At 38.6% G+C, this 12,742-nt stretch overlaps 1 protein-coding gene across 9 annotated transcripts in view; it reads right to left on the bottom strand.

Moving 5' to 3' along the window:
- The window catches only part of LOC108243991 (serine/threonine-protein kinase BRSK2), a 263,837-nt gene that overhangs the window by 86,347 nt on the left and 164,748 nt on the right, over nucleotides 1–12,742 (bottom strand). For all 9 annotated transcript variants that reach the window (XM_017429805.3, XM_017429801.3, XM_017429802.3 and 6 more), the window contains exons 6-8: nucleotides 7,892–7,925; nucleotides 4,616–4,684; nucleotides 1,632–1,778 (exon numbers count right to left, since the gene is read on the bottom strand). In XM_017429805.3, coding sequence (XP_017285294.1) covers nucleotides 1,632–1,778; nucleotides 4,616–4,684; nucleotides 7,892–7,925 — 250 coding nt within the window. The remainder of the gene's footprint in view (nucleotides 1–1,631; nucleotides 1,779–4,615; nucleotides 4,685–7,891; nucleotides 7,926–12,742) is intronic.

The following is a 12,742-nucleotide window of genomic DNA, read 5'->3' as shown; positions in this document are numbered from 1 at the left end:
ATTTTCATTTGTTATTTGTAATCATCAAAATTAAACGAAATAAACATTTGAAATATATGAGTTTGTATGTAATGTATGAATATAATATACAAGTTTCACTTTTTAAATGGAATTACTGAAATCAATCTACTTTTTCATGATAATCTAATTTTATGACCAGCACCTGTACATTATAAACCACAAAATTGAGCTTGATGGAATTTCAACTTGACCAATTTTGTAGGAGGATTTGGACTCAGAATGCAGACTGACACAAGGAGCTCAAAGATAAATGAATTTATTAATAAAAAAACAAAAGGCTGATGTGGCAGCAAAACAAAGACTTACACCGAAGATCTTGAGGAGACACAAGGAGTGACATAAAATGAGAACATGACTTGAGACTGAATATAAAGGCAGATGATGAAAAAGTGGAAACAAGTGAGTGATTACAAACTAGAGGCAGGTGCAGATGGGAGTGGCAGGCTGACAAAGACCACTGAGGTGCAGATGACTGAGGGCAAGCGAATGATGACACAGGGACACAGAGGGTACAGTACGGTGGCCCTGAAGTGCAAACCATAACAACATTAACAAAGCACACAAACAAAAAACAGACACGCAATTACATTAACAAACTGGAAAAGGTAGGTCCCAGTGGGAGACCTGAGAAATTGCTGATTGGACGAAACCACTTTTGAACCGAAAGTTTGGGCTTTTGCTCTTTCAACGTTTCGGTAGGCGAGCAGACAGTCAGAGCACTATGTATGGCCCAAACTGTAGAAAAGAGCTGGTTGAGCAGTCACTGAACTTTTGCAGTTGTTGTGGCAAGAGGCTTCAAGAAATGATTACCGATAACATTCATATTGTAGAATGTTCTGCAGTTAGATTTATATCATGTTGTGTGGTTAGGTTCACAACAGTTTATGACAGGAGGTAGGGGAGGCTGGGAAAGAAAGGGGAGGGAAAATAATCTCTGTCTGTAAGGCATAGCTGTGGCCGACAACAGCAAGTTAATAAAAACCGTTCAGCTTCCACAAGAGTCGCCCTTTGTGTGAGCTAATGCATAACCAGGAAAGCGTTACAATATTTTCAACAAACGCGCTAAAACCAGAAAAACTTCCGGTTCAAAACTGGTGTCGTCCAATCAGCGATTTCCTTTTCTGGTGTGTTAATGTAATTGCGTTTCTGTTTTTTGTTTGTGTGTTTCGTTAATGTTGTTGCGTTTCTGTTTTTTGTTTGTGTGTTTTGTTTTTTGTTTGTGTGCTTCGCTAATGTTGTTGTGGTTTACACTTCAGGGCCATCGTAGTCCAGGGAGCAAAACTACACAACATGATACTCAACACAGGGAATAAACTAAACACAAATGACTACCAAAATAACTCAAAAGCACAGATCCTGACACAGGTGTAGCATGAAATTCAAAATCTGAAGACAATAAAAGACAGAGCAAATATTCTGACACACGTTATTTTGTAAAGTTTCTTTTCTAAGCCCATACATTTTTGGCCTGATATGAAAACACATCTGCAAAGCTTAGTAGTCTCAATCAGTAATAGAGACAATAGCCTCAACGGAAAATTTATAAACTGAGAGGTTCTAGAGGAAGATTTCTACAGTTCTAAGGGACCTGGCATTGGCTACAGACTGACCGTCAGCCTCTTGCTGGCGTCCACTTCGATCATTCCTCGCAAAAGGTTCTGACAATCTGGAGGAATAAAGTGAGGCATGTGGAAAACTCCCAGCTTCACCTTCTCCAAAAGGTTCCTCAGGTTGTCATCATCAAAAGGCAGCGCACCCTGTAAACAACAGAAGGACGGGGATGTCATAGGTGTGACCTTTTAGAATGAATCTTTTTGGGGGTTTGTGGAGGACTTTGGATGCTTTACCACCAATTTTTAATATATATATATATATATATATATATATATATATTTTTTTTTTTTTTCAACTTTAAGTAAATAAATATTTAGTTAACTATCTTATTCCATCTAACCATGGTCAGGGTGTGAGGGTAACAGGTCTAGGAGGGAAAAATACATCCCACTACCCAGCAACAGTCTCCAGATCCTCCTGGGGAATCCGAAGATGGTCCCAGGCCAGAGAGGATATGTAATTTTTTCAGTGAGTTCTGGGTCTTCCTCAGGGTTGAGGGACCTATTAGACATGTAAATCAGATGTGTAAACCACCTCAGTTGAATCCTTTTGATGCTACTCTAAATTACCTTTGAAGAGGGAGCTTCTCACCCTATCTCTAAGGCTGAACCCAGCCACCCTATAATGGAAGCTCATTTCACCTGCTTCTATTGAGAAAAATATTCTTTCAATCATAATCCTTACCTCATGACCATAGATGAGGGCTGGAGTGTAGACCAGTTAATTGAGAGTTTTCAGTTTTTTCTTCACCCCAGTAGACCAGAGTATTGCGCTCATTACAACAGACTAGGCTTCAAGCTATCTGAAGGTTTATTTTACTTGTTATGCTGATGATACTCAGTTATTTTTATCATGAAACATGACAAATCCAATCTGTTTCTTTGATTATAAGCATGTCTTAAAGATATAAAAATGTGACTTATGAATCCTAATTTTCTGTTTTTACACTCAGACAAGACAGTGGTTGTGATTTTTGGACCTGGACATCTAAGGAATAAATTTTTCAGCTTTTCACTTCCTGTGGATGGCATTACATTAACCTCCAGTTCTAACGTGAAGAACCTTGGTCTTGTTTTTTTTAAAAGGATATAACTTTTAACCCCCAAATTATTATTATTATTATTTTTTTACCAGAAACGCTTTCCTCTACCTGCATAATATCACTAAAATAAGAAACATCCTGTCTCAAAATGACACAGACAAAACGGTCCATGCAATTATTACATCTAGACTAGACTATTGTAATTCTTTATTGTCTGGGTGTTCAAAAAGCTACTTAAAAAGTCTTTAGTTGACCCAAAATGCTGCTGCCAGTGTTCTGAAGAGAGTTAGAAAAAAAAATCTTATTTCTTCAGTTTTAGCTTCTCTCTATTGGCTCCCTGTTAAATTCAAAATAGAATTCAAAATCTTACTTCTAACATACAAAGCTCTCTACAACCATGTTCTATATTATATTAAAGATCTTATTCTATATTTCTATATTTTTCTGATAGCACCCTTCGCTCAGTCTGCAGGTTTACTTGTGGATCATTCAAAAGTAGAATGAGGGGCAGAGTTTTCAGCTATCAGGCTCCTCTCTTGTGGAACCAACTTCCAGTTTTTGTCTGTGAGGCTGATACTCTGTCCACTTTTAAGACTAGGCATAAGACTTTCATTTTTAATAATTCCTCTTCTTCTCTTAATCAGAAACAAGGAGGACAGAGCCAGATGGCGTCTGACACTGCACGGGTTATCAAACCAATACAAATGGGACATATATCTTCATGAGGCGACTATTTTCTGCTTCCTTTTAATCAGGAAGAGAGCTTGCATTCACATGATACAAATAAACAGTGATTAACTCACTGCTTTGACAACATTACAGAGCTGCTCACGTGACACAACTTTAGACAAATTAAATACAACAAACTAACAAAACAGTACTATGTTAATTAGCTCTCATTTCTTGATATTTTTCTTAGAAACAACAAAACTTTCTTGCATTCAAATGGTGGGTCATGGATCCATTTTTAGTGGGTTGTGGGCTTTTGCCTTGGTAAAAAAATGAAACAAAACTTATTGTTTGATTGTTATGTCAGCCTTATGGTTAATGCTTGAACAAGTGACTGAATAATTTTATCAAGAGATTGTTACATATTTAATGGGTGCAGACTCAGCTAAAACTACTACTATGTGTCTTTTTGAAACTACTTCTCAGTAGTTACTTTTTTAATTTCATGTTTGTCTGTAAAACACTTTTGAGTCAGTTAAAAAAGGATGAGATTAAGAGTTTTGGTTTTATTTAAAATGAAGCTAATTGAGCGTAAAAGTGAAAATTTCCCTTGCTGGTCATTTTGGTTAATCATCAAACTTCTTTTTTTGTGTTGGCATAAAGCAATATTTATTCTACTTTCTCTGCTTCAGACTGCACCATCTTATCCTTCAACAAATTTGGGAAGTTGAAATTTTTCCTTTTTGTGCCTCAACTTGTCATTAAGTGGTGATAGTGGATCCTGAAGCTGGACCAGCGGATAACCACTGCTCTAGATCAATAGTTATCCAAACTTTATAAATGGTTTTTCAAAGTTTTTCTTTGGAATGTGACTGCATTTTTCTACGAATGTAGTCACTTGGAAAAATTGTTTGATTGTTGCTATCTTATAATTGGGCAACTGGAAAACATATCAATCATTTGCTGAGTCCATTGGCGATTGTTGTGCTTTTCACTTTGTGCAGTGATGTCCCATCATGGTCTGCATGTTTTAGATTTTTCCTGCTCTTCAGTAGGTCTTCAAGTTCTGCAGAGGCCTGTTAATCACTCAAATCATTCAAGTCATTCAAATTAGGTGTGTCCCGTTGGGAAACACCTAAATCATGTAGGATAGTCCCTCTCCAGGACCAGGACTAAACACTACTGACATTATAATTAGAAAAAGGCACAGTTGTTTTATTATAGGCAACAACACGTTTACATTGATAAAGCAGCAGCAGCATTACTTACTACTAAAAGTGCAAACAGAATGACTCCACAGCTCCACGCGTCTGCTTTTCTCCCGTCATATTTCTCCCCCTGATCCACACAAACAGAAAACAAGATGTAGCATTAACACGTCAAAAAATTATCAGCATCCCAAAATAATTTGACAGCCCAGAGAAAAATCCACATTAGTGTGATTAATCCCAGCAGTGAAAAGTAATGACTGTAGTTTCATTTAGAAATGGCCAACATGGACAAAACGTGAAAAAACAAAGCAAAACAAAAAAAATTAAAATCTGTCACTGATTTCTTGAAAGACAAATCTAATAAATTATAAAAGTATTGATTCAAGTCACAAAATTTGGCACAGTTCATTAAACATTATTACAAATCCTGTCACCAAATACAAGTTAAGTTGAGTCAACCTGATTCAAGATAGATGCACACACAAAGATTTATATAACTCAATTTTACAGATATTGGGCAGACATTTCGTGTGTAATAGTTGAGTGTCATCCCGATCACATACTCTGAATCCTAATAGATTTATGTGCAACATTTACGTTTGAACATTTGGCATGAAAGGCAAAGACTAACCCTCTAGGGTCTAGGGTGAAACTAGACGTTTTTGGACTATTTTATATTTCCTTAATATTTCACCCTAAAAGTGGTTTAACCTGCCATGTTTGGAGTCATTTTTTTCAGCACAACTTCCCAAGTGTGATTTTCAAGTCATTTTTTTACTTTTGACTTACTGTATTAACACAACAGACCTAAAATCACACAAAAAACATAACATCCGAGTGGAAAATTCTTAGTTTTTTTTACTGTAAAAACCACAAACATACTTAATGAAATGTTTTGACAACTTAAAATGCAAATATAAACAGTAATATTCAAAAAACAAACAAATTGAGCAAACAACAATGTTATATACACTTTCTTAGGTGTTTTTTAGACAAAACAATCAGGAGTTCTAAAAATTGCCATAAATCCTTTGTACCACTCATATAAACAGTTTCTGTCCAAAACAAGGCAGAGGGGCACATCACATTCTTAGTTTTGGTCACTTTCTATGTCCTGTTCATGTAGGATCATTCAGGTAAATGTTATAAAATATATCCTGATGCATGCTCAAAATTATGGATCTGAATCTGTCTCTTGTTATCATTTTGGCTTAAAGGGAGACAGACAAAATGTGATTCTGTTTCCAGTAAACCTTCTCTAAAAAAATAATGGATCACCTAGTTCATCAACAAAGTCCTCACTGTCTGTCCAAGACTCTTTTTATTATTATTATTATTATTATTATTATTATCTCTGAGCTTCTGACTGCAGCCCCACCTTCTCTGGGTCTAAACCTCCAGAAGCTGGAGCTCCAGGTTCAAAAATCGCTTCATTTTTTGACTCAAACAATAAAACTGACTAAATTTAACACTAAACACGCCACACTACACCCTAACTATAACATCCAAACACGATAAATATCACAAAACCCATAAATCACTCCTGCGCTCGCATTTTCTTTTTCTTTGGCGCCGCCGAACTTCTTTTACTTTTTGAGCCTTTTTCTTCTTCTTCCTGTAGATTTTTGGTCACTTGACAGATAACGTTGAGCCTCAGTCAGATTGCAGAGGAGGTGATGCTTTTTCATTCAGCTGGGTTGGGGGTGAGATCGGTTGGAGGATGGGAGAGTTTTCTCCCAGAAACTCCTTGGTTTTGGCGCTTCTCACACTAACGCGCTGCAAATACGACATGATTTTTTTAAAAAAAGTGTTGTGAATTATTTATCATAACTTTGGTTTTCCTTGGCTTATCGAGATAACTTAAAAACTGGTGGACTTTCGAGATAAATTAAAACAGAGTCTCTGAGAGGGAGGATCTTTCCCGCTAGAGTATTTTAACCCTCTAAGGTCGATGCCCGCTCTGGAGCCTGCTCTGGAGCCCGCATCGACCTTAAGGGGCTAAACTCATCTTGTGTTTGAGAAATGGTGGCGTTATAGCCATTTTCATCAAACCTTGAAAATATAATTATGTGCACTTTCATATTGCGATAGCTTGTGTGATCTCACATGGTCTGTTAGCACTTTCAGTATGTGTTGTTAGTAACTATTCACTTCTGTCATACTCAATTTTAGCTTAGTACCTGTAAAAGTCAGACGTATACTCATTTTTGTGTAGGCTAATGTCAATAAAATGTGGCTGATATCTTTTATTGTGTTGACTTCAGCAGTTAATCAGTTGTTGATGTAGAGTCAGTGATTTCTTTCTGTGAGTTTTTTTCAAATCAGTACAGAGTTGCATAAAATATTTTGCTAAAATTTTTAGGCACAGATGTCATGCATTGCATTGTGCTCCAAGTATATGTTGGGGACTATGCTCAGCTACAACATCAAATGTTAGCTCAATATCTGTAAAACCGATCATAGACATTTTTGTGTTCTAATTTCAGTTAGCTGTGATGGCCAGCTTGACTAAGGTTGAGTCCAACCTTGTGTGATTAATTACTCTTCAAAGAATTTGTTCGGCAACAGTCTAAGCTACTAACACACCAAATTTTAGCTCAATATCTGTAAAATTTAGTGAGTTATATACATTGTTGCGTTGGCTAAGATTGCGTTACTGGGGTAGCCGTCTTCAAGCTGGTTGACTCTAAACGTTAATCGGTTGTAGATCTACGGCTAATGATTCCTTTCTCAAAGTTTCATTAAAATCCATCCAGTGTTACATGAGACATTTTGCTAAATGTACAGACAAGCGCACACACATGCATGCACATACACATAAACTAAGAGGATGAAACATTCTTCACCTTCAGTGGTGGGCTATAATAACAAAGAAAGTTAAAAAGGGAATGGCCAAAGTTGAGTAAAAGTGCATCAGTGTATGTGTTAGAGTGCCAAAAATGAATTTTGTAAAGAAAAGTAGCACCAAACAATTGGAGTGTTATTTAAAAACACTGAACCAAAGTCATAGTTCAGTGAGGCAAACACTTATAAAACCAAATTGTATAAGATTTTTAAAATAGTTTTTGATATTTTACACCTTCTTAAAAGAGAAAGATTGGAAGTGTGAAGATGTTTTTTTCAGTTATTCAGAGGAAATATTGATACAAAATAAACCAAAACATGTAAAAGTTCACAAAAAATAAGAAAAAAAATAAAGAAGAAAATGCAGTATGACAGAAAGCGCATTTTATCTCAATGAATGGGGAAAGCATAAGGAGCACAAAGAGCAGTGATGTAAGAACAGCTCTTTATTGAATATAAGAAAGAACCGAGATGAGAAAAAAGCACTTACTCTGATAACCTCTGGGCAGGCATAGTGCGGAGATCTGAAGGAAGAAACAAAAACAGACAGTTATTCTGGAAAAGATTCTCTGCACAAAAGATGAAAATCCTAAAAACATAAAAGTATTCACTCAGATTTATAAAAATAAGAAAACCTCTTGTGTCCTGATGGATTTTTTTTTTTTTTTTTTTTTTTATGGTATTTGATTATTTAATAACATCAGATGGGAAATGGCCGGAATGAAAATTCACATTTATTATTTGATATCCAACACTAACACTAAAAGTGACTCACTTTTAAAGGAGTCAAAAACATTAAGATATTTTCAAATTTTACTTGTTTGTTCATTTTCTCAGCTTGCTGGATTATGATTTTGAGGCTTCAGACAGCAGACAGCTAGTTACATATTGTGAGGATTATTTTTACAGAGTGACCTGAAAATGGCTCCATTGTTTGTTTGTGTCATTTTTTTTTAGATTGGTATCCTTTATTCACTAAACTGGAAGAAAATAAAACTATCAAGCAAAAGTTGTATTGATCAACAGACTAGCACCAGGCTCTCATTGCCACAACCGTGTCTAAATTGCCTTTAGTATCCATTAGGCCTGGGTGGCAATAAATTAATATTGACATATCCAAAATTAGTAACAGCTTTAAAGATCATTTCTAAAAACTCTGCTGCAAATTTAGTCATCATTCATCATTGAGAGATTATAGAGATGGTTCTGTCGTCTCCAGAACAGAGCCCTGCTCTCCAGTCAGAACTGCAGGAACTCCTGATGAAAAATGTTATTTCTAGATTTCCCCACAGAGAGGAAAACACTGGGCTTTATTCACGGTATTCTCTGGTTCCAAAAAAAAAAACAGGAGGGATGAGACCCATTATCGATCTGTCCATGTTCAAGAAATCGATCATGGTGAGACAGTTCCACGTGCTGACAATCAAACAACTGCTGGAGAAAGTGCACCAGAACAACTGGTTCACCATAGATCTAAAGGACACATATTTTCACACCCCCATCATCCCGAAACACAGAAAATTTCTGCATTTCTCCTTTCAGGGGATCCCATATCAGTACAACCAGTTTCCTGAACAGAGGAGCGGACATCATGTCGAGGGGCGGTCCTCGCCACGGGGACTGGAGCCTCCATCCTGAGCTGATCTCTCAGATCTGGAGCAGGTTCGGCCGAGCAGCAGTGGATCTGTTTGCCACACGGGAGAACACCCAGTGTCAGCTGTGGTTCTCACAGAGTCCACGGGACGATCCACCGTGAGGAGTGGATGTCTTCGCTCACAGTCCATGGCCAAAAATTCTTCTCTATGCTTTCCCTCCAGTGCTGCTGATTCCACGGATCCTGGATCGAGTTTGGGAGGAAGAGCTGTCAGTCATTCTGGTAGCACCCCAGCACAAAAGCGCTCTGTGAATCCCGAGCCTGCAGCAACTGGTGTCTGGCAGCCCATGGCAGCTGCCATGGAGAGAGGCCATGGAGAGAGGATACGCTCCTCCAGGAGGGAGGAGCGATCAGGATCTACCCAGAAATTGGTCAGCATCTCTGGGTTTGGCCGCTGAACGGGAGCGCTTAGAAGGGCTCGGGCTCCCACAAAATTTGGTGAGCACGATCCAGGACGCACAAGCCGCTTTCACCACAGCGTTATACACATCAAAGTGGACAGCTTTTCAGCGCTGGTGCACGGAGAAAGGCATGGAGACCATTTCATGTCTGTTAGACTGCGTGCTGTCATTTCTGTAGCAGGTGATGGACAGAAAATTAGCATTCAGCACAATTAAAACTTATGCTGCAGTTATTTCTTCCTGTCATGAAGGTTTCAGTGACAGAACAGTCTTTGACCACCCACTGATGAAGCATTCTCCAAAAGGTGTACCGAGACATACCTGTGTCACACCCACTAGGCCCACAGTGGGATTTAGCGCTGGTTCTGCGCACTGGTTAAAGCTCCATTCAAGCCTTTAGATCAGGCTCCACTTAAATTTCCGTCATTTAAAACAGCCCTGATGTTAGCTCTGACATCTGCAAAGAGAGTGAGTGATTTATCTGCTCTCTCTGCTGCTCCCTCATATCTCAGAATTTGAGCCGACAGCAGCTCAGCTGTGCTGTGTCCTAACCCTGTTTTTACTCCCAAAAGCATCACAAGCTCATTCAGATCGAGAGTGATAACTTTGAATGGATTTTATCCTCCTCCTCATAACTCTGAGGAGGAAGCCACGTCTCATCTCCTCTGTCCAGTGCGCGCGCTCTCGTGTTACGTGGAGCGCACAGCCGCACTGCTCCGCTCTCAGCGTCTGTTTGTACATTACAGAGACAGCTCTGTAGGATGTCCTCTATCCGTTCAGCACCTCTCACATTGGTAGTGTGAGTCTTTTTCACAAGCTTATAGTTCCTCTAGGCTGGATCCTCCAGAGAACCTCAGAGCTCACTCCACCAGAGGCATTTCACCCTCCTCGGCTCTGCATGGAGGGATGACAATGGAGGACATTTGCACGGCAGCTTCTTGGTCATCTCCGTGCTCATTTATTCATTTTTACCTACATGATGTTTCCACTTTCTCCATGACCCATTCTGTTCTCAGGGTTCTGACAGAATGATTATTATTATTTCATAGAGCCTTAATATAGGCTCACACCTGAGACATGCAAACGCAGTGTGAGATATTTATTTATCAGTCACGGTTCATGACTCCTGATGTTATTGTTGTTGATCTGTTCCTCCTGAGGATTTGTTGACCTGCTCTGCTCATCGTTACACTGTTACAGCTTGTAACCTCCGTTGTTCCTATTCACAGCAGGAGGTCTGTTATCTCAGCCCTTCTTTCACCAGAGGTTACTCACCTCTCTGGTGCTCTGCTGCAAATGGAGCGCGTAACTACTCATACAGAAGGCTGAGTGGTGAAATGTGTTAAGTGCGAGCTGATGCTTCATGTTTTGTGTCTGGATGGACCCAGTGAGGCATAGACTACATCCTGCTTCGCCTTTGACCCACTAGCCTTAAAGGGTGAAGCCTATATGAAATAGAAAGTTGGTTACGTACTGTAACCCCAGATTCTATGAGTATAGGCACAGCCCTTTAAGTTCTGGACCTCACTGGTTCCTAAATGACTGAAGAAAGAAAAAGCTATTTGGGAACTGAGTGTCCGGTCTCACCTTAATTTGTACGAATTGGGGTGGGGCCCACACAGCAGGAGGGCGTGGACTAAAGTTTTCAGTGCTGCGCTGCGCAGGAAGGGATAAACCCACTACCGACAGCCTTAAAGGATTGTGCCTATACTCACAGAATCTGAAGTTACAGTACGTAACAAACATTTTTAACCTGTCTCAAGAGCACTGAAACTGTATTTTGACACCTACGCAGGAGCTCTTTGCTGTCAAGGAGGGTAGAGCAAGCTAAGAAGGATATGATGCAGGTAGAGGTGGGCAACAAATTCATTTGCACTGTCTAGAATACAAATTCACAAGCTGTGAACATGAAAATAAAATGTAATTTTCAACAACTGACTGTGTGGCACATTGGTCACTCAAAAAAAAAAACTAACTTAGTAGAACTAAACTGAAAATGACCCTATGTTCTTGTTATTTTCACACAATTTTAAGTCATCAACTCATCACCAACAGTTGTAGCCCAGTACAATAGAAGTTGGGATTTTTTTTAAGTCTCTGGTGTCACAGGTAGTACATAAATTTGGTTAAATAAAAAAATAAAATGTGAAATTGTTGAGTTCAAAGTGCCTACTTTTTGTGTTTGTGTTGACAAGGTTTTTATAAGATAACACCTGACTATGTTATCTCTGAATTCCAAGATATGACTATGTTCTGTCTGAATTCCACTGCCTATGAGTTTACACCAAATGACCGTGTTACTCTTCATGGAAACCTTGCTTTCTTTAAGGCTCTCTGTATGTCGCGCACCATACATAAATAAAACTGTTTGAGTGATTTCATCTAACAGTGGCTGGAAATTGATTTTCTTCCACAACATGTTCCTGAAAAGTTACTGGTAAAACAAAAAAATCTAGAGACCTGTAGTCTGGAAAACACTTATTTCTATTCAATTATTTTCAATAAATGACAATAACTCCATATTTAAATATTTTATATATTTTTTATAACACTGCATGCTTCTACTTCCCTTCATTTAATTTTATTATGGACTTTTTAACACTTCATTTGATACTGTAATATATTTACTCTTCCAGCACATACACTCCTGATCAAAATCTTAAGACCAGTCAAAAAATTGCAAGAATTTGCATTTTGCACTATTGGATCTTAAGAAGGTTCCAAGTAGAGCTTCACAATTTTAAAAGAAAAAATCAGTGCAACAGACAAGAACTTTTGAGCAGGGAATTTTCTGCAAACTGCATTTACACTCAAACATGATTTTTTCAGCTGATCAAAAGTTTGAGACCATAATCTTTAAAACCCAAAAGCTGTGCAAAAATCTGGATTCCATGTCATTTTCTGTCAAGTCTTTACACTGTCAACACCTCCTGATGGCAAAAGCAAAGACGTGCTTCACAACGTGCCATCGCTGCAAAGGTTGGACGCAGTAAGACAGTCATTTTGCATTTTTTAAATGATCCTGAGGGGTATGGAACAAAAAAGTCAAGTGGTAGACCCAAAAGAATTTCACCAGCTCTGAGCCGCAGGATCCAATTGGCTGTCCGTCAAGACACGGGACGATCCTCTACCCAAATTAAGGCCATTACTGGTGCTGACTGCAGCCCAATAACCATCAGACGGCATCTGCGAGAGAAGGGCTTCCGAAACAAAAAACGTCTTCAAAGGCCACGTCTTCTTCAACGCCACAAAATTGCCCGTTTGGACTTTGCAAGGGTGCACCAAA

Source organism: Kryptolebias marmoratus, linkage group LG15, assembly GCF_001649575.2.
Source record: "Kryptolebias marmoratus isolate JLee-2015 linkage group LG15, ASM164957v2, whole genome shotgun sequence".
NCBI classification, from domain to species: domain Eukaryota; kingdom Metazoa; phylum Chordata; class Actinopteri; order Cyprinodontiformes; family Rivulidae; genus Kryptolebias; species Kryptolebias marmoratus.
Note: the sequence above shows the minus strand (reverse complement) of the source record. Positions and strands in the feature narration are given on the sequence as shown.